We start from the raw sequence: 15694 nt of genomic DNA, 5'->3' as shown, positions 1-15694 counted from the left end.
TGCTCGCAGCAACAGAACACTAAGACAGTCGCCATGGGTGTCTGCTCACAGCAACAGAACACTAAGACAGTAGCCATGGGTGTCTGCTCACAGCAACAGAACACTGACTAAGACAGTCGCCATGGGTGTCTGCTCACAGCAACAGAACACTAAGACAGTTGTCATGGGTGTCTGCTCACAGCAACAGAACACTGACTAAGACAGTCGCCATGGGTGTCTGCTCGCAGCAACAGAACACTGACTAAGACAGTCGCCATGGGTGTCTGCTCACAGCAACAGAACACTGACTAAGACAGTCGTCATGGGTGTCTGCTCGCAGCAACAGAACACTGACTAAGACAGTCGCCATGGGTGTCTGCTCACAGCAACAGAACACTAAGACAGTCGCCATGGGTGTCTGCTCACAGCAACAGAACACTAAGACAGTCGCCATGGGTGTCTGCTCACAGCAACAGAACACTGACTAAGACAGTCGTCATGGGTGTCTGCTCGCAGCAACAGAACACTGACTAAGACAGTCGCCATGGGTGTCTGCTCACAGCAACAGAACACTAAGACAGTCGCCATGGGTGTCTGCTCACAGCAACAGAACACTGACTAAGACAGTCGCCATGGGTGTCTGCTCACAGCAACAGAACACTAAGACAGTCGCCATGGGTGTCTGCTCACAGCAACAGAACACTAAGACAGTCGCCATGGGTGTCTGCTCACAGCAACAGAACACTGACTAAGACAGTCGCCATGGGTGTCTGCTCACAGCAACAGAACACTGACTAAGACAGTCGCCATGGGTGTCTGCTCGCAGCAACAGAACACTGACTAAGACAGTCGCCATGGGTGTCTGCTCACAGCAACAGAACACTAAGACAGTCGCCATGGGTGTCTGCTCACAGCAACAGAACACTGACTAAGACAGTCGCCATGGGTGTCTGCTCGCAGCAACAGAACACTGACTAAGACAGTCGCCATGGGTGTCTGCTCACAGCAACAGAACACTAAGACAGTTGTCATGGGTGTCTGCTCACAGCAACAGAACACTGACTAAGACAGTCGCCATGGGTGTCTGCTCGCAGCAACAGAACACTAAGACAGTCGCCATGGGTGTCTGCTCACAGCAACAGAACACTAAGACAGTCGCCATGGGTGTCTGCTCGCAGCAACAGAACACTGACTAAGACAGTCGCCATGGGTGTCTGCTCACAGCAACAGAACACTAAGACAGTCGCCATGGGTGTCTGCTCACAGCAACAGAACACTGACTAAGACAGTCGCCATGGGTGTCTGCTCACAGCAACAGAACACTGACTAAGACAGTCGTCATGGGTGTCTGCTCACAGCAACAGAACACTGACTAAGACAGTCGCCATGGGTGTCTGCTCACAGCAACAGAACACTAAGACAGTCGCCACGGGTGTCTGCTCGCAGCAACAGAACACTAAGACAGTCGCCATGGGTGTCTGCTCGCAGCAACAGAACACTGACTAAGACAGTCGTCATGGGTGTCTGCTCACAGCAACAGAACACTGACTAAGACAGTCGTCATGGGTGTCTGCTCACAGCAAGAGAACACTAAGACATTCGCCATGGGTGTCTGCTCACAGCAACAGAACACTGACTAAGACAGTCGCCATGGGTGTCTGCTTACAGCAACAGAACACTGACTAAGACAGTCGCCACTCTCTAGTTTCTGCGTTTCCCTTGCTTTCTGATTCTCTAATGCATGAGTGTGTTTCACTGTACTGAACCCCCTACATGAGAAGTGGGACCGTAGGCGTTCTCGTGCCTTGTGACACACTTTTGTTGGTACAGGTCTAGAGAGGATTGGATGACCGGACAGGTGTGCCTGCAGCCTCCACATACCTCGCCATTTCTCCAGATTAGGTCACTCTTGGGATAAGCAGGAGAATCCTTGTGCTCTGCTTTTATTTTTTTAATTTGAAGATGTAAAAATATTGGTGACCTGATTTGGTAGTATTTATTCATATGAGATATTTATTAGGGAAATTTTATGCAAAAACTAGCATATTCTCAATTACAAGTCAGATAATTAAAAATGAAATTGGGGGCTGTAGAGATGGTTCAGAAGTTAAAAGTGCTCACTACTCTTGCAAAAGACCCAGGTTTGGCTCTCAGCACCCACATGGCAGGTCACAGCTGCTTGTGATCCTAGTTCCCAAGGGTCTCAGCCCCCCTTCTGGCCTCCATGGGACCAAGAATGCATATGGTACACAGACATACATGTAGGCAAATGCTTACACACATAAAATTCAAAATAAAGTAAATATTTAAAGCGAACAGAAAGCTTAAATCAAATCTCAAGCATCTCTGTACCCTCCCCAGCGCTTGGCACGAATGAAGATCCCTGATGCTCAGACAGAAGCATTTCAGATTTCAGAATCTTAGGCCGGGAGGTATTTGCATAGACTCCCCCATTTGAGCTCCCTCATCTGAAACTGCAAGGTCCTAAATGCTCCAGAATCCAAACTTTTTCAGTATCATTTCTCAAAAGGTTTCAGGCTTTGAATGTTCAGTCTGGAGATGGCTAACCTGTATAAGTGGCTGGTCTAGCCTCCACTCTCTCCCCGTGGCCCTTCTGCCATTCCCCTGATGAGTGATAGACTTGAGTTCCCCATCTGTTCCTTCATCAGCTGTATGTATCCATCCTGTCCCATGCCCGTTGAGGGTGTCCCAAGATGGCTGCTGTGTTTCCCTGGTCTTTTCCTTGCTCACCTGAGGTAGTTCTAGATGGGGTTTGGATAAATCCCCTCTGTGGAGCATGGTGGTGTGAGAACCCACCCCAGTCAGCTGGAGAGAGACGAGAGCGGCGTCCCGCCCCACTCTGCTTTGGTGAGGACGGCGCATAAGCTCTCTCCAGTGCTGTCCGAGTATTGAAGCTGGTTGGTCTGCAGGTGTACAGGTGCTCTTCCGGTAGCTCAGCCAATCCCTAGATTCCTCCACGCCCTGACTGTGCTCTGAAGAACACACAGATTTAACCTGAAATCTGTGTTGCTCTCTCCCGACTTCTGCGCTTAGATCTTCCCTTGCCTGTCCCTCCCCACGCTTCTCTGCAGACTCTGTAAGTCAGTCATGTCCAGTTGTGACATCGACCCCTTGGCTTGTCTTTTCCCTGATGATACGGTACCACCATGCCCAGCTGTGAAGGCTGTCACAGGGGTTAGGTAAAGGGCTTAGGTCAAGCCTCTACTCTGCTCTCCAAGCCGCAGCTGGAGCAGGGCTGCGTTTCTCAGAGGTCAAGACCTGTCCATCTCACAAAGGCACTATGGGAAGTGGTGACTCTCACCTTCTGACCTGGTAGGCCAGGATGTCAGACTCCACAGCCTGCCATTCCTCTTCTACTTCATCCCTTTACTCTTTCAGGGTCTCTGTCATTTCTGCATGCCCAAATCTGTGTGGCAGAGCTCACTTCAGCTTCGCCAGGCTCCCACCAGCCTTGTGCTGTGATTCCAGAGCCTGCCCTTTCCCAGGGCAGCACTGCAGGACACTGTACCTCTGGACTCTTTGGATTTTTGGTCCCAGCACTCGGGAACCGCCCCCCCAGCACACAGCAGGAACTTGCGCTGCACAGTTCTCCAGCAGTCTTCGCACACAATGTAGTTTCCAAGTTATCAGTTCACACAGACCGCATATCCGCACATAAATCATGTGTGCTCTGGTTCCTGGACACTAATGTTCCCTTATTAAGGCATAAGTCCGGCTTCCGGCTTCCATCAATTCTCTCTGACGTCTTTCTTAATTACTGCAGAGTAGAGGCTGTCATGGCTCTGTCCCTCTTTCCTTCCAGTCTTCCATCTTTCTCCTGTCCCATGCCCTTACTGCTTTTCTGAAGTTCGCTTTGTTTTTCTGGAATTTACCAAATTGCTTCAGGAAGCTAGGAACACTGTGAATGGATTGGTGAAGGAAATCCTTGTCTTTGGAGGAAGTGGTTCGTGTGTGTGTGTGTGTGTGTGTGTGTGTGTGTGTGTTTGTGTGTGAGAGAGAGAGAGAGAGGGAGGGAGGGAGGGAGGGAGGGAGGGAGGGAGGGAGGGAGGGAGGGAGGGAGAGAGAGACTCAGCCAGTTTAGTTTGTATTTTAGGCAAACATTTTCTGTAGTAGGACAGTATCCGGAGAGGAAGAGCAGTTAGTGCCCAGGGTGTAGAAGGAACCTAACCTTCCCATAAAATGTCACCATGTGAATGTCATTCTGTCCAAATAAACAGAAAACCGTCACTGACTTCAGCAGAGAACAAGGGAATCCCATCTCGGCTTACCGCTTCCCCATCTCTCCACTTCCTTTGTGAGCCGAGGCCACTGCTTTTCCAGCACGTGTGGAAGCGGCTGATGTCTCGCTGGTCCCATTATGCTCCGTCACTTTTCATTTTAATCTGAGATGGCTGGAGGTGGGGGAGCCTACGGCTGTTTCCTGTCGTTTGGTCTGAAAAAGAAGAGAAGGGGGGCTATTAGACAAGACCCTTAAAAATACCAGCGTCTACTTTTTGAGATGTTTGAATATCAATTCCTGTCTAAATAATTACCATTGAGGGGAGAAGGGATGCCAGAGTTTAGAGACTGTAACAACAACTTATTATCCCCCTTAGCAACTGAGCGGAAGGTGACGTGCGTCTTGCATTTCTGCAGATGGGCTGACAGCGTAATACACGCTGTTGCTTTTTAGGCCCTGCTTTTTAAATCATGTGTACAGATGGCGGTGGAGGAAGCTACTCAGAGGTATTATTTTCCTCAAAGAGAGGAGACAAGATACAAAGCAGGGCCATTTTTGGGGTCACTCAGATCTCTAAGGATGGCTGGTAATAGCTTCCTCATAGGAAGAGAGGTGGCCTGGTCCCCTGTATCTGGAGCTATATTGAATCACATATGTGATTTCCCGGGCACTGAGGTCTTTGATGTAGTCCTCCGGAAAATTGGGGGTCTTTTATGCTATTGTGTTTCAAAATTATCACTAAAAACATCTCCATCTCCCCGCTTGTTTCCCTTTTGGTCAGCTGTCGCAATGGGCTGCAGTTTGAACAAGGTGGAGAAGCATGAAGAGAAGCGGCCTGGGAACATTTACTCAACTCTGAGGAGACCTCAAGTCGAGACGAAGGTAGATGTGACCTACGAATACCGCTTCCTAGAGTTCACCACGCTGACTGCCGGTGAGTCCAGGGCCCGGGAGGGTGGCTGGCTGGGACACAGGGTAGGAGGACAGTCGAGAGGTCTGGGCTTCTGTACCCGTCTTTGCCAGAGAGTAAAGCAACAACACCTAGTTAGGTGGTCTCAGTCATTTTAGCATTCAGGAGAGCTAGACTGAAGGATCTGGACCACATGGCCAGACATGACCAGTGGGTCACTCGTCAATTGCAAAGTAAAACTATAGGTTTCCCCTACATTAATATGTCTATCCCACCTCCTCCATGTTCGCGTGACCAGTGTTTCCTTCTAGTCAGTCTGGGCTAAGCTTTGCCCAGTCTGACAGGATGAGGGGTCATCACCCACAACCACGGCCCAGGTTATGAGAGGACAGGATATCGCTCTGGGATGGCCGGTAAAGGATGCTCAAGTTACCATGGTAGAGTACGTCCTGAGCTACTCTGTGCAGTTGGGTGAGGCTGCAAGTACCGGAGGTTATTCTGGCAGATGGAGGAAAGCCTTTGACTTGTATAAAACAGCACGGTAGGTTCCACTCATGAATTGAATGCTGTGTAAAATGGAAGAGACTTGCTCTTCCTTTGGGGTTCAGAAAATTAAGAGCATGGACCAACATTTTCCTGAGTGTATCTTTAGATATTGCGCCCTTGGGTGCCTGAGGAAGACTTTAAGCGTCTGTGCGTGTGAAGGAGACAGGCAAGAGTCCTCCCCAGGAAGGCTGGTCCAAGGGCTGCTTTAGAGTGGTAGAGCCCCAGGCTCCTGGGCTGCAGGATCAGTCCCAGTTCATAAAATGGACTTCATTGGGCAGTGTGTCATGTCACAGTGCTGGGCGGTGTGTCCCTGTCACAGGGCTGGGCGGTGTGTCCCTGTCACAGGGCTGGGCGGTGTGTCCCTGTCACAGGGCTGGGCGGTGTGTCCCTGTCACAGGGCTGGGCGGTGTGTCCCTGTCACAGGGCTGGGCGGTGTGTCCCTGTCACAGGGCTGGGCGGTGTGTCCCTGTCACAGGGCTGGGCGGTGTGTCCCTGTCACAGGGCTGGGCGGTGTGTCCCTGTCACAGGGCTGGGCGGTGTGTCCCTGTCACAGGGCTGGGCGGTGTGTCCCTGTCACAGGGCTGGGCGGTGTGTCCCTGTCACAGGGCTGGGCGGTGTGTCCCTGCCACAGGGCTGGGCTATGCATCCCTGCCACAGGGCGGTGTGATGATTAGAAGGAAGTATTTGGAGCATTCAGCATAAGCTTTGGCTCACAGCCGGACTGTTTGGTATTCTTCTCCTTCTCTTCCCTTCCTCCTCACACCTCTTTTTGCTGCCGCTCCCTTGTCTAAGGGCCAGTTTCTGGGTCTCCAAGAGACATAGACAGCTAGGCTTCTTCATACCCCTTCCATATCACCAGAACCAAACTCATTGTCTTCTGCTCCCTACTGCTTCCTTCTCATGCCCTTTAAACTAGTGTTACCGCCGTCTCGCAGCAGTAGACCAACTTTGGTGGCTTGTGCCCATGGCTTCTTCTCACCCACAGTTCCCATTCCCGTCCATCCTTATCCTTATGAAGCTTCCCAAACCATAGTAGTTCACCTCCCAGTCTCAGGTCTCCTCCTCCCTCCAGGAGGGAATGCTCAAATTTGTGGAAACTGCCCCCAGTGGCCTCTGCTGCCTCAGGTGCCGTGTTTTTTACATAGCACCAATTCTTTGCTGTTTGCCTTCCTTCATCTTCAAAGGACAGAATTCCATGTCAAAAGTCTAGACTGTGCCTGTTTTCTGAAGTACTTAGTGTGTAGGGCAGAGCCTGGCACCTGATAGATGCTAATGATTGGAAAGCAAAGGATCAACCATATGTATTTTTGAATCCTGCCCTTCTGCAACTTAACAGTGCAGGGTGAGATATGCACCCTGCCCCCCAAGTGCTCCGAAAGTATGATTTAATGGCTCGATATGATTTAATCACGCACTGCAGTCCCCTTTCCTGGACTTTCAAGTCACTTTGGGATCCAGGCTATAATGTTGTGGTAAGCACTGTGGCACACCAGGTTCTGTGTGCATATCTGATGAGTCCCCAGGAAGTGCCAGGTGAAGGGTACGGATCTCAGGACTGAGAAGGTGCCAGCTTGCCGTCTGGGTAGGACCTGTTTGTGTAGGACACACGTCTGAGCAGTCTGCACTCCTTGGCACATTTCTCTGGACGGATGAAGTGAAGCTGAGCATACTCTGGGCTGTCTGTTAGCACAGCCTTTGTGAACTCTCTCCCGGGTTCTTTTTAATCAATTGACTAATTCTGGTTTCTTAGCCCTAGCTGTCCTGGACCTATCCCTGTAGACCAGGCTGGCCTCAAACTCATGGAGATCCGTCTGCTTCTGACTCCTGAGTGCTGGGATTAAAGGCGTGCGCCACCACCGCCCGCCCCGTTGTTTCTGATGAAGACTGTGTCTACAGCAGTGCACTGTGCTCTCTTAGACCCTCCTTTCCCACCAATCCTGTATAGGCCCCACCCTTCCTGCTACCAAGTTCCTGCCAAGCTGGAACCATTGCTTCTCCAGCCTCCCTTCAGAGCCCCCCTCTTCTGCAGCCTCAGCATCTGTCCGTCCACCCTAAACAGATGTTCTCCATCAGCTGTTGCTTTACTGTCTTGTTCACTGGGAGGGGCTTGTCCTCAGGGCTCAGGCCCTGGTTAACCCGGAAGTTGGTTTGTCAGCCTGGAAGTTGGCTAGTAAGCGTGTAAGTCAGGGCAAGTCCCACTTGTCCTAGCTAGTATCTCCAGTGTGCCACGAGGCCCTCTCCACTCTCAGGCACGAGCTAACATTTTTTGAATGCCTACTATGTGCTGAGTCCTGGGCAGGACTCCTTCCTGATCTCATCTTTTTTTTCTTTTTTTTGTCTCCACTGCACTGATTGTGCCTCAGAACTCAAGAGATGTCACCATAGCAAGCTGTTGAATGACCTTGCCCACAGCTTCCTGTGTCCTGTTGTTGCTCTACTTCTGCATCCCACACAACCACTAATTTGCTTTCTTCCTGTGTTTTCCTAGGGTTTACCGATTTGGAATCATCAGGCCTCTTTTCCCCCTGGTCCTCCTGCCCATGGGGTTTCTTTGTGTCCTTGAGCTTGCCTGCCGTGCCAGTGTGTGGCAGCCCATGCGAGTATATGGCAGCCCAAGCCAGTGTGTGGCAGCCCATGCCAGTATATGGCAGCCCAAGCCAGTGTGTAGCAGCCCGTGCCAGTATATGGCAGCCCAAGCCAGTGTGTAGCAGCCCGTGCCAGTGTGTGGCAGCCCGTGCCAGTGTGTAGCAGCCCAAGCCAGTGTGTGGCAGCCCATGCCAGTATATGGCAGCCCAAGCCAGTGTGTAGCAGCCCGTGCCAGTATATGGCAGCCCAAGCCAGTGTGTAGCAGCCCGTGCCAGTGTGTGGCAGCCCGTGCCAGTGTGTAGCAGCCCGTGCCAGTGTGTGGCAGCCCGTGCCAGTGTGTAGCAGCCCAAGCCAGTGTGTGGCAGCTCGTGCCAGTGTGTGGCAGCCCGTGCCAGTGTGTAGCAGCCCGTGCCAGTGTGTGGCAGCCCGTGCCGTGGCCGACAGTTGGCTGTTTCTCATTCACATAAGATGGATGTTGAGTTCAGTCCAGTTTCTGTCTGTTACAGGTGAAGTTCCTCTAAACATTCCTCTTTCTGCGGCTTCTTGACATTCTATCCTTGCAGAAGTCGGAGTTACCTGGGTACACTCTGTCCTTGCAGGTGAGGCAGCGGAGTCTCAGATGCCTCCGGTAACTGCCTAAAAACTTGGTGCCAGGAAACCTCAGGGCCAACTTCAAACCTGTGTCTCCTGAGCTGGGAGGTGTGAGACCTGCCAGTGTCATTGGAGCTAGGCAGGCAGAAGGTAGTCCAAAGAGGGTAGGAAGGCACTGTCCTTCTCAGATGAAGGGAAGATAGAATCACGGACAAAACCCAGAGAGACCCCTGCCTATGTGGGTCCAGCTGGGTTGGAGCCTGGCCTTCGGGAACAGCAAGTGGCAGTTATATGCTGAGATGGGTCAGTCGCTATAGTGACGTGTAAGCTCAGGATCTGGGTTTGATCCCTAGAACCAGACATGGTGGTACTGGGAAAGCCTTTGGTGTTCTCTGGCTAACTATCCTAGATGAATTTGGTGAGCTCCAGGTAAAAGTGAGAAACCTTGGGTCAAAAATCAAAGTGGTGAGACACCGAGGGAACATCCAAGATTGACTGTTGGCCTCTGTGTGCACTCACAACTTCACATATCCAGGCTCCTGCTTGCAGCCATGAACGTGTACACACACACACACACATATGATCTTAGTTGTTGAGCTGCGAATTCAGGCTCTCTCAGAGGCCTAAAAGTTTGTAGGGTGGGGAGAGGGTGAGTGTTATGAGCCAAATTAGATTTTGCAAAGACTTTTCTAAGATTAGATGGAAGGATGGAAGGGCAGCAATGGAAGAAGGGACAGGAAACTACTTGAAAATCATTGCAGTTATCAGACAAAGGGCAGGTGGCCTCAGCCAGGATAGTAGCAGTGGGGACAAGAGAATTGGGGTGCCGGGGGGCATGTAAGAAATCAGGAATAGTCCAGGGGATTACCAGTCTCCTGGGCAACGGCAAGAGGTCACACAGTGGTTGCTCTGACTCTGTCTTAAGTAACCATCATCTGGAGCACCAAGAGCTGGGACAGGGATGACTTCTAGTTCATGTTTTTATTATTATTATGACTCTTTTGCACAGAGAAACATCACGCTTGTAAGACAGGCTTAGATTCTTTCATAAAATAGAAGACATAAATGAAACTAGCAGAGGCAATGAAAGTAATTAGCTCGTGGGCCCCAAGCTGAGGAAGGTGGGGCGAGTGTTCCCTGTGTTCCGAATGCCCAAAATGCCCCACCCCACTCTGGGCTTCCTGGATCCCTGATTCTCCGACCTTCTATGGGAAGTGGAAAAGAAATTCAAGATCTCCTACACAAAGGCTCTGCCGTTCTTTCTGCCCCATCGCCTGCACCTTCAAGCCTGTCTCCTTTCCCTTCTGTTTTTGTAAGCTACTCCCATGACACACAGCGCAGTTCCCACAGCAGACCCCATGACCACACTGAAAAATTCCCCTGCCTGTGGTTTTCCTGCCAAGGGCTCTGTAAGAGCTGACTTTTGGGATTTTTCTCTGACATTATGCTGAGCAGACTTAGACTTGATGTTTGCTGCCAGACTCCACCCTTAAATGCTGTGTGTGGATTTTGTGTAGTTGTGATAAGAGCACAGGGGACGTTTTTTTTTTTTAATGTGAATGCTGTGCAATGAGTCAGAGATGGGTCCTCTATCATTTCGCTTCCAATGTGGGCAGCTTCAGCCCAAAACACCACTGCAGAAGTCGTCCAATCAGTCTGGAATTTGTTCTCTTGCTAGACTGTGTTCCCCTCACAGCTGGGAGAGACGTTCTTATCCTGGAGGATGGGCCATGGTTTTTTATCACACTCTGAAAATTAATTTATCATTATTATTGTTATTGCTTGGCCCTGAATTTACATGTTAACTGTTGAGTTTAAAAACCCTGGTGCTATTTCCCGGGGTGGCAGTGAACGTGATTGGTAGGTGTAGGGACCAGCACAGAAACAGAGTCACAAAGTCAGTTCTGAGCTCACAGCCCTGCTCTGCAAACACAGCTGCATGTGAATTGTCTGGGGCTTGTTGGACCCCAGGTCTCCAGGTTCTGCTTTGGGGTCTCTGACTCTGTAGGTCTGAGGCAAGACCTCTGAACCTTCATTTGCAATGAGTTTCAGATGTGGAAAGGCTACTAATGAAGGACGGAGTTTAGAACGTTCTGAGTTAGAACCCCCTGAGTAGAGGTGGTGCCAGTGGCAGTGCTGGTGTGAGCTTGTATGTTCAATAATTACAAATCTGCCTAGGCACAAGCCGTCATATACTTTATTTCTGTAAGTGGCTTATATTTGGGAGGACATAACACAAGTCATTGCAGTCATTTTTTTAAATTGATTTTATTGAGCTCTACATTTTTATCTGCTCCCCTCTCTCCCTCTCCCCTTCCCTTTTACCCTCTCTCATGGTCCTTGTGCTCCCAACTTACTCAGGAGATCTTGTCTTTTTCTACTTCCCATGTAGATTAGATCCATGCATGTCTCTCTTAGGATCCTCATTGTTGTCTAGGTTCTCTGGGATTGTGAATTGTAGACTGGTTTTCTTTGCTTTATGTCTAAAAGCCACTTATGAGAGAGTACATATGATATTTGTCTTTCTGGGTCTGGGTTACCTCACTCAATAAAATGTTTTCTAGATCCATCCATTAATGAAGTCATTTTTAAAAAATGCTTTTATTGCATTTATTAGTGAGTGTATGTGTATGGGTGTGCACATGCCGTGGTGTGTGTGTTGGAGATCAAAGGACAACTTGTGAGAACTGTTTATGTTCTCCTATCACATGGATCCCAGGGCTTGTCATTGGGTCACTGAGTCATTTGCTTGTCAGCCAGCATCCTTAGCTGCTGAGTCCTTGTCCCCAATTAAGTTATTTCTTTATTTTTTGAGACTAGGCCACATGATGTAGTCCTGGTTGGTCTGTAATTCACTGTGTAGACAAGGCTGGCTTCTAGAAATCTGTCTGCCTCTGCCTCTTGAGTGCTGGTATTAAGGCATGCAACACCATGCCCAGTCCAATGCAGTTATTTTTTGAACTTTGTTTACAAACTTACCACACCTCTGCTGTGTGCCAGATCTATTCAGTTCATCCTGGAAAGGCCCCAGGCCTTGATATTGTTGAAGCTGCAAGGGATGCAGCTCCAAATCTACTCAGTTCATCCTGGAAAGGCCCCAGGCCTTGATAGTGTTGAAGCTGCAAGGGATGCAGCTGAGGCTGGAGTTGAACAGGAAGGCATGCATTGTGTTATATGTGGACATCCTAACAGATAATGTTCCAGTGAGTGACAATGTGCGAAGTCTTTCTTTCCTTGACCTCTAGGGCTGTTTGATCCTCCTGCAGCTGTCTCTGTTCTCAGTCTTTCCCCAATTCCACTCTTTGTAGCCTAGGCTAGGGCTTTCTAGGAAGCAGTGCTATGAAAGTAGAAGTTCCTGTCCATTACAAGGAGCCTCCCTCCGGGCTGGGCTTTCAGGAAGCCCCCCACTAGAAAGGGGGAAGCTTTTTCTGGGTTGAAGGAGAGAGTGGACCCAGATCTGCCTTCATGTGGTGTGCAGGGGCGGTACCGTGCTAGGAAGGGGCACTGGAGTATAGGGTCAGGAAGAACTGTTTTCTGGCCCTGGAATGCTGCTGGGATAAGAGGGTGATTGAAGCAAGTAGGTGCTGGCTTTTCTGGTGCCAAGGCCACTTAAGGTCCTAAGGTGCCTTGTGGAGATGGGGTATACACAGGGAACAGTTGGGTTTCATGTGCACCTGGATTGGAAGCCCAGCAGTTTTCCAGGTATGATCCCCATCTTGTAGAAATGCAAAATCTTGGCCCTCAGTCCGGGTACTGTGAAAGATAAAATAGTCCCTATGTGATAATTCTTAAGTTTCTTAAGTGTGGGAACAACTGGGCCAGGAGTTCTTCCAGCTGTGGTGGAGGGTACCCTGAAGAACTGGACAGAAGGGCGGGTTTGGTTGTGTGCACCAGGGTAGATGTGCCTACAGATTTGCAAGGAGGTGATGAGGTCCACCTAAAGGCAGAGCATGAGATATGTGGCTTCTGCTGACGTTTTAGCCAGTGGACCAGGTCTTCTTGCTCTTGACTCAGGAGCTTTGGAAAAAGTGAATATCAGAACCATTACCCTCATCTAGGGCTGGGGTTTAGTTCGCAGAGCCCTGCTCAGCAGGCACAGCCTCCTGCCCAGTCACACCTAGCACATAGACGGCCTCATTTCCAGTCCTGTGGTTTTCACATTTCAAACTGATTGCCCACTGAGGGGCAGCCTTGGGGCCATGGCCTCAGATCATCTCTGGGAGCCTTTGCCCTGGTAGGTATCTACTGCCTCTGTTCCCTCCACTTCCTTCCTTGTTCCCCGCGAGGCTGACCAAGACCCACAGAAGCTACCTGGGATCCACAATGAGTACGTGTATTAATAGACTTGACATGTGTGTCAGGTATTTCTGGGGTTAACATCTGGCAGGACATACAGGACGGCGCCCCTGACCTGGAAACTGTGGAAAGGAAGGTCAAGCGTGGGTGAGACTTATGGGCATTGCAAGAAGGTTCTTGGTGAGAAAGAATTTCACCATGGGTTCCTTTAGCTGGAGCCTGGAGGACCCTGAAGGGTTGTTTTGACAGCCATCAGTGAGGCATTTACAGCTCTCTAAGCATGATGCATGCAGCCTTGTAAGGGAGCAGAGTCCTGACACTCCTCAGTCGCTTTTCAGAGGAGCTGAGCTTTTCAGAGGAGCTGAGCGAGTCACTGACGCACATTTTACAGATAAAAACAAACCTTGAAACAAAAAGTCAGTGGCCATGGATGAGGGAAGGTGGGCCTTGGATCGGAAAAGGTGGACCGTGGATCGGGGAAGGTGGGCTGTGAGTAGTGGAAGGCGGTATGGATCAGGTGAGGCGGGCCGTGGATCCAGGAAGGTGGCCGTGGATTGGGGAAGGACGGCCATGGATCAGGGAAGATGGGCTGATCCAGGAGGCCAGAGGAAAGCTTGAGAAGAAAAACTGGAGCCTGGCATCTGAGCTGCGGGTTTACTTTTTACATCCTCCAGACTTAGAGCTGATTCTCTTGTTTACAGTCCAAACTGGCACACAGCTGTTCCTCTGCATTTTGGCTTTCCTGGTGAATCTTTGTAGAGCACCCATTGCCATAAGAGCCACAGGCTTGGTGACAAGGACAGTGATGATGATATTAACAGCAATGACAGACAGAGCACCACACACCCTGCTTTGTGTGCATTTAATCCTCTTGAGATGGATCAGTGAAGTTACCCAGCATGCCCTGGGAATTTTAAGCACTGTGCGTGGAATGAAAGTGTTTCTAGGTACAGCCTTGAGGTTTGGGGTGGCTCAGGTGCAGGCAACCTTCCCTTTATTGTACCCTGATCTATGGAGAACTCCTCATGTGCTCTGGCAAATCACATCTAGTGAGTAGCTACTGAGGGTTGTCTAGGTTGTGTTACAGAGGGTTCACATGCAGAGGTCAGTTCATCTCTGCAGCTGCAGAGAGGTTGGTTCACTGTACACTGAGGGTCTCTTAGGACTGGAAGACACTTTAACACACACTGATCATCCCCTATTAGAGACGTGTGTGTGTGTGTGTGTGTGTGTTTGTTTGTAAGATGACAATCTCTGGTGTATTCCTCAGGAATTGTTGGCTTTTTTTTTTTTGACAAAGTCTCTTACTGGCCTGGAACTTGAGAGTTGACCAGTGAGCCCCGATCTGTCTGTTCTGCCTTTCCACGGCCAGGATTACAGCCATATACCAATCTCTACTTTGGGAAACTACTTTTCTTACTGAGAACATGAATGTCAGCTAAGAGCCCTTGGAGTGGAGCTCTGGCTTTCCTTTGTTACTTTTTTAAAGTGGGGATAAGTTTAATGTTGTAGAAGACTGTGAAGATGCCTTGGTCCCATTGGTTTACTAAAGAGCTAAATGGCCAATAGCTAGGCAGGAAGTTAGGTGGGTCATATGGACAGGGAAAGAGCTCTGGGTTGAAGGAGGGCAAAGTCTCCATCAGGAGACACGAGGAGAAGCCAGCTAGACATAAAAAGAGTCAGACACTAAATGGGATAAAGACATGAAGCAGGAAAATAATTAATAGAAATGGATTTAGTTTAAGTTATAAGAGCTAGTTAGTAAGAGACAAGCTTAAGCTGATCTGTGTGGTTATTTGGGAGCTGGCCAGCGGGACAGGAAAGTCCACCTACATTTTGACCTCTAGCTCAGCTTCAGGCATGTACTCGGGTGGGTGTGATGTCGCCTCATCATCTCAGCTTTGCAAGCACACCAAGCTCATAGAAAATAGATTCCTCTTTTGCAGAGAACAGTATACACAGGAGCCTAGAGAGACATTTCCCTTTCCTGGAGATCTGCTGTGCCATTCTAAGGAGCATCAGCCTCTATGATTGTCTGTTTCCGCCAGTGTAATTTTCAGACTATTCAATTAATTTTATGACCAATTTTTAGGTTCTGTTTGATTGATAAAGGGTAAGGAGGAGAGTGTATAAATCTTTAATTTCAGTTTGGATAAAAGCAATTGTTGGACATTGTAATGGTATTTATTCCTACCTGGTTTTGGTTCTGGTCTGGTTTCTTTTGTTTCAGTTTGAAAATCTTTTTTTTAATTATTAGATCTTTTTTAAATTTATTCTGGTCTGGTTTCTACAAGTGCTAAGTGTTGGTTTCTGTTTTGAAGACTCACGTGAGGAGGTCAGTGGCATGACCTAGGCACAGGTCCCGGCTAGGATGTGTGCTAGAAACACAGCCTGTTTTTAGACAGAATATGCAAATTATGGTTCCCAGAAGGAAACTGGGTTCCCATAAAACACCTCATAGTTTGCAGATGTCGGAAATGGATGAGGTAGTGCATGTGAAACGGCTCTAAGCCTGCAGAGCAAAGCTCCTATATGTATCTTCTGTG

The 15694-nt window shown here is 49.4% G+C and overlaps 1 protein-coding gene across 2 annotated transcripts in view; it reads left to right on the top strand.

Moving 5' to 3' along the window:
- The window catches only part of Rftn1 (raftlin, lipid raft linker 1), a 202333-nt gene that overhangs the window by 13047 nt on the left and 173592 nt on the right, over nt 1–15694 (top strand). For both annotated transcript variants that reach the window (XM_075980958.1, XM_075980959.1), the window contains exon 2: nt 5001–5153. In XM_075980958.1, the coding sequence (XP_075837073.1) occupies nt 5009–5153 (145 nt within the window). In that variant the 5' untranslated portion in view covers nt 5001–5008. The remainder of the gene's footprint in view (nt 1–5000; nt 5154–15694) is intronic.

This window comes from Microtus pennsylvanicus, chromosome 7 (genome assembly GCF_037038515.1).
Source record: "Microtus pennsylvanicus isolate mMicPen1 chromosome 7, mMicPen1.hap1, whole genome shotgun sequence".
Classification (NCBI taxonomy): Eukaryota; Metazoa; Chordata; class Mammalia; order Rodentia; family Cricetidae; genus Microtus; species Microtus pennsylvanicus.
This window is presented reverse-complemented; position numbering and strand designations above follow the sequence as displayed.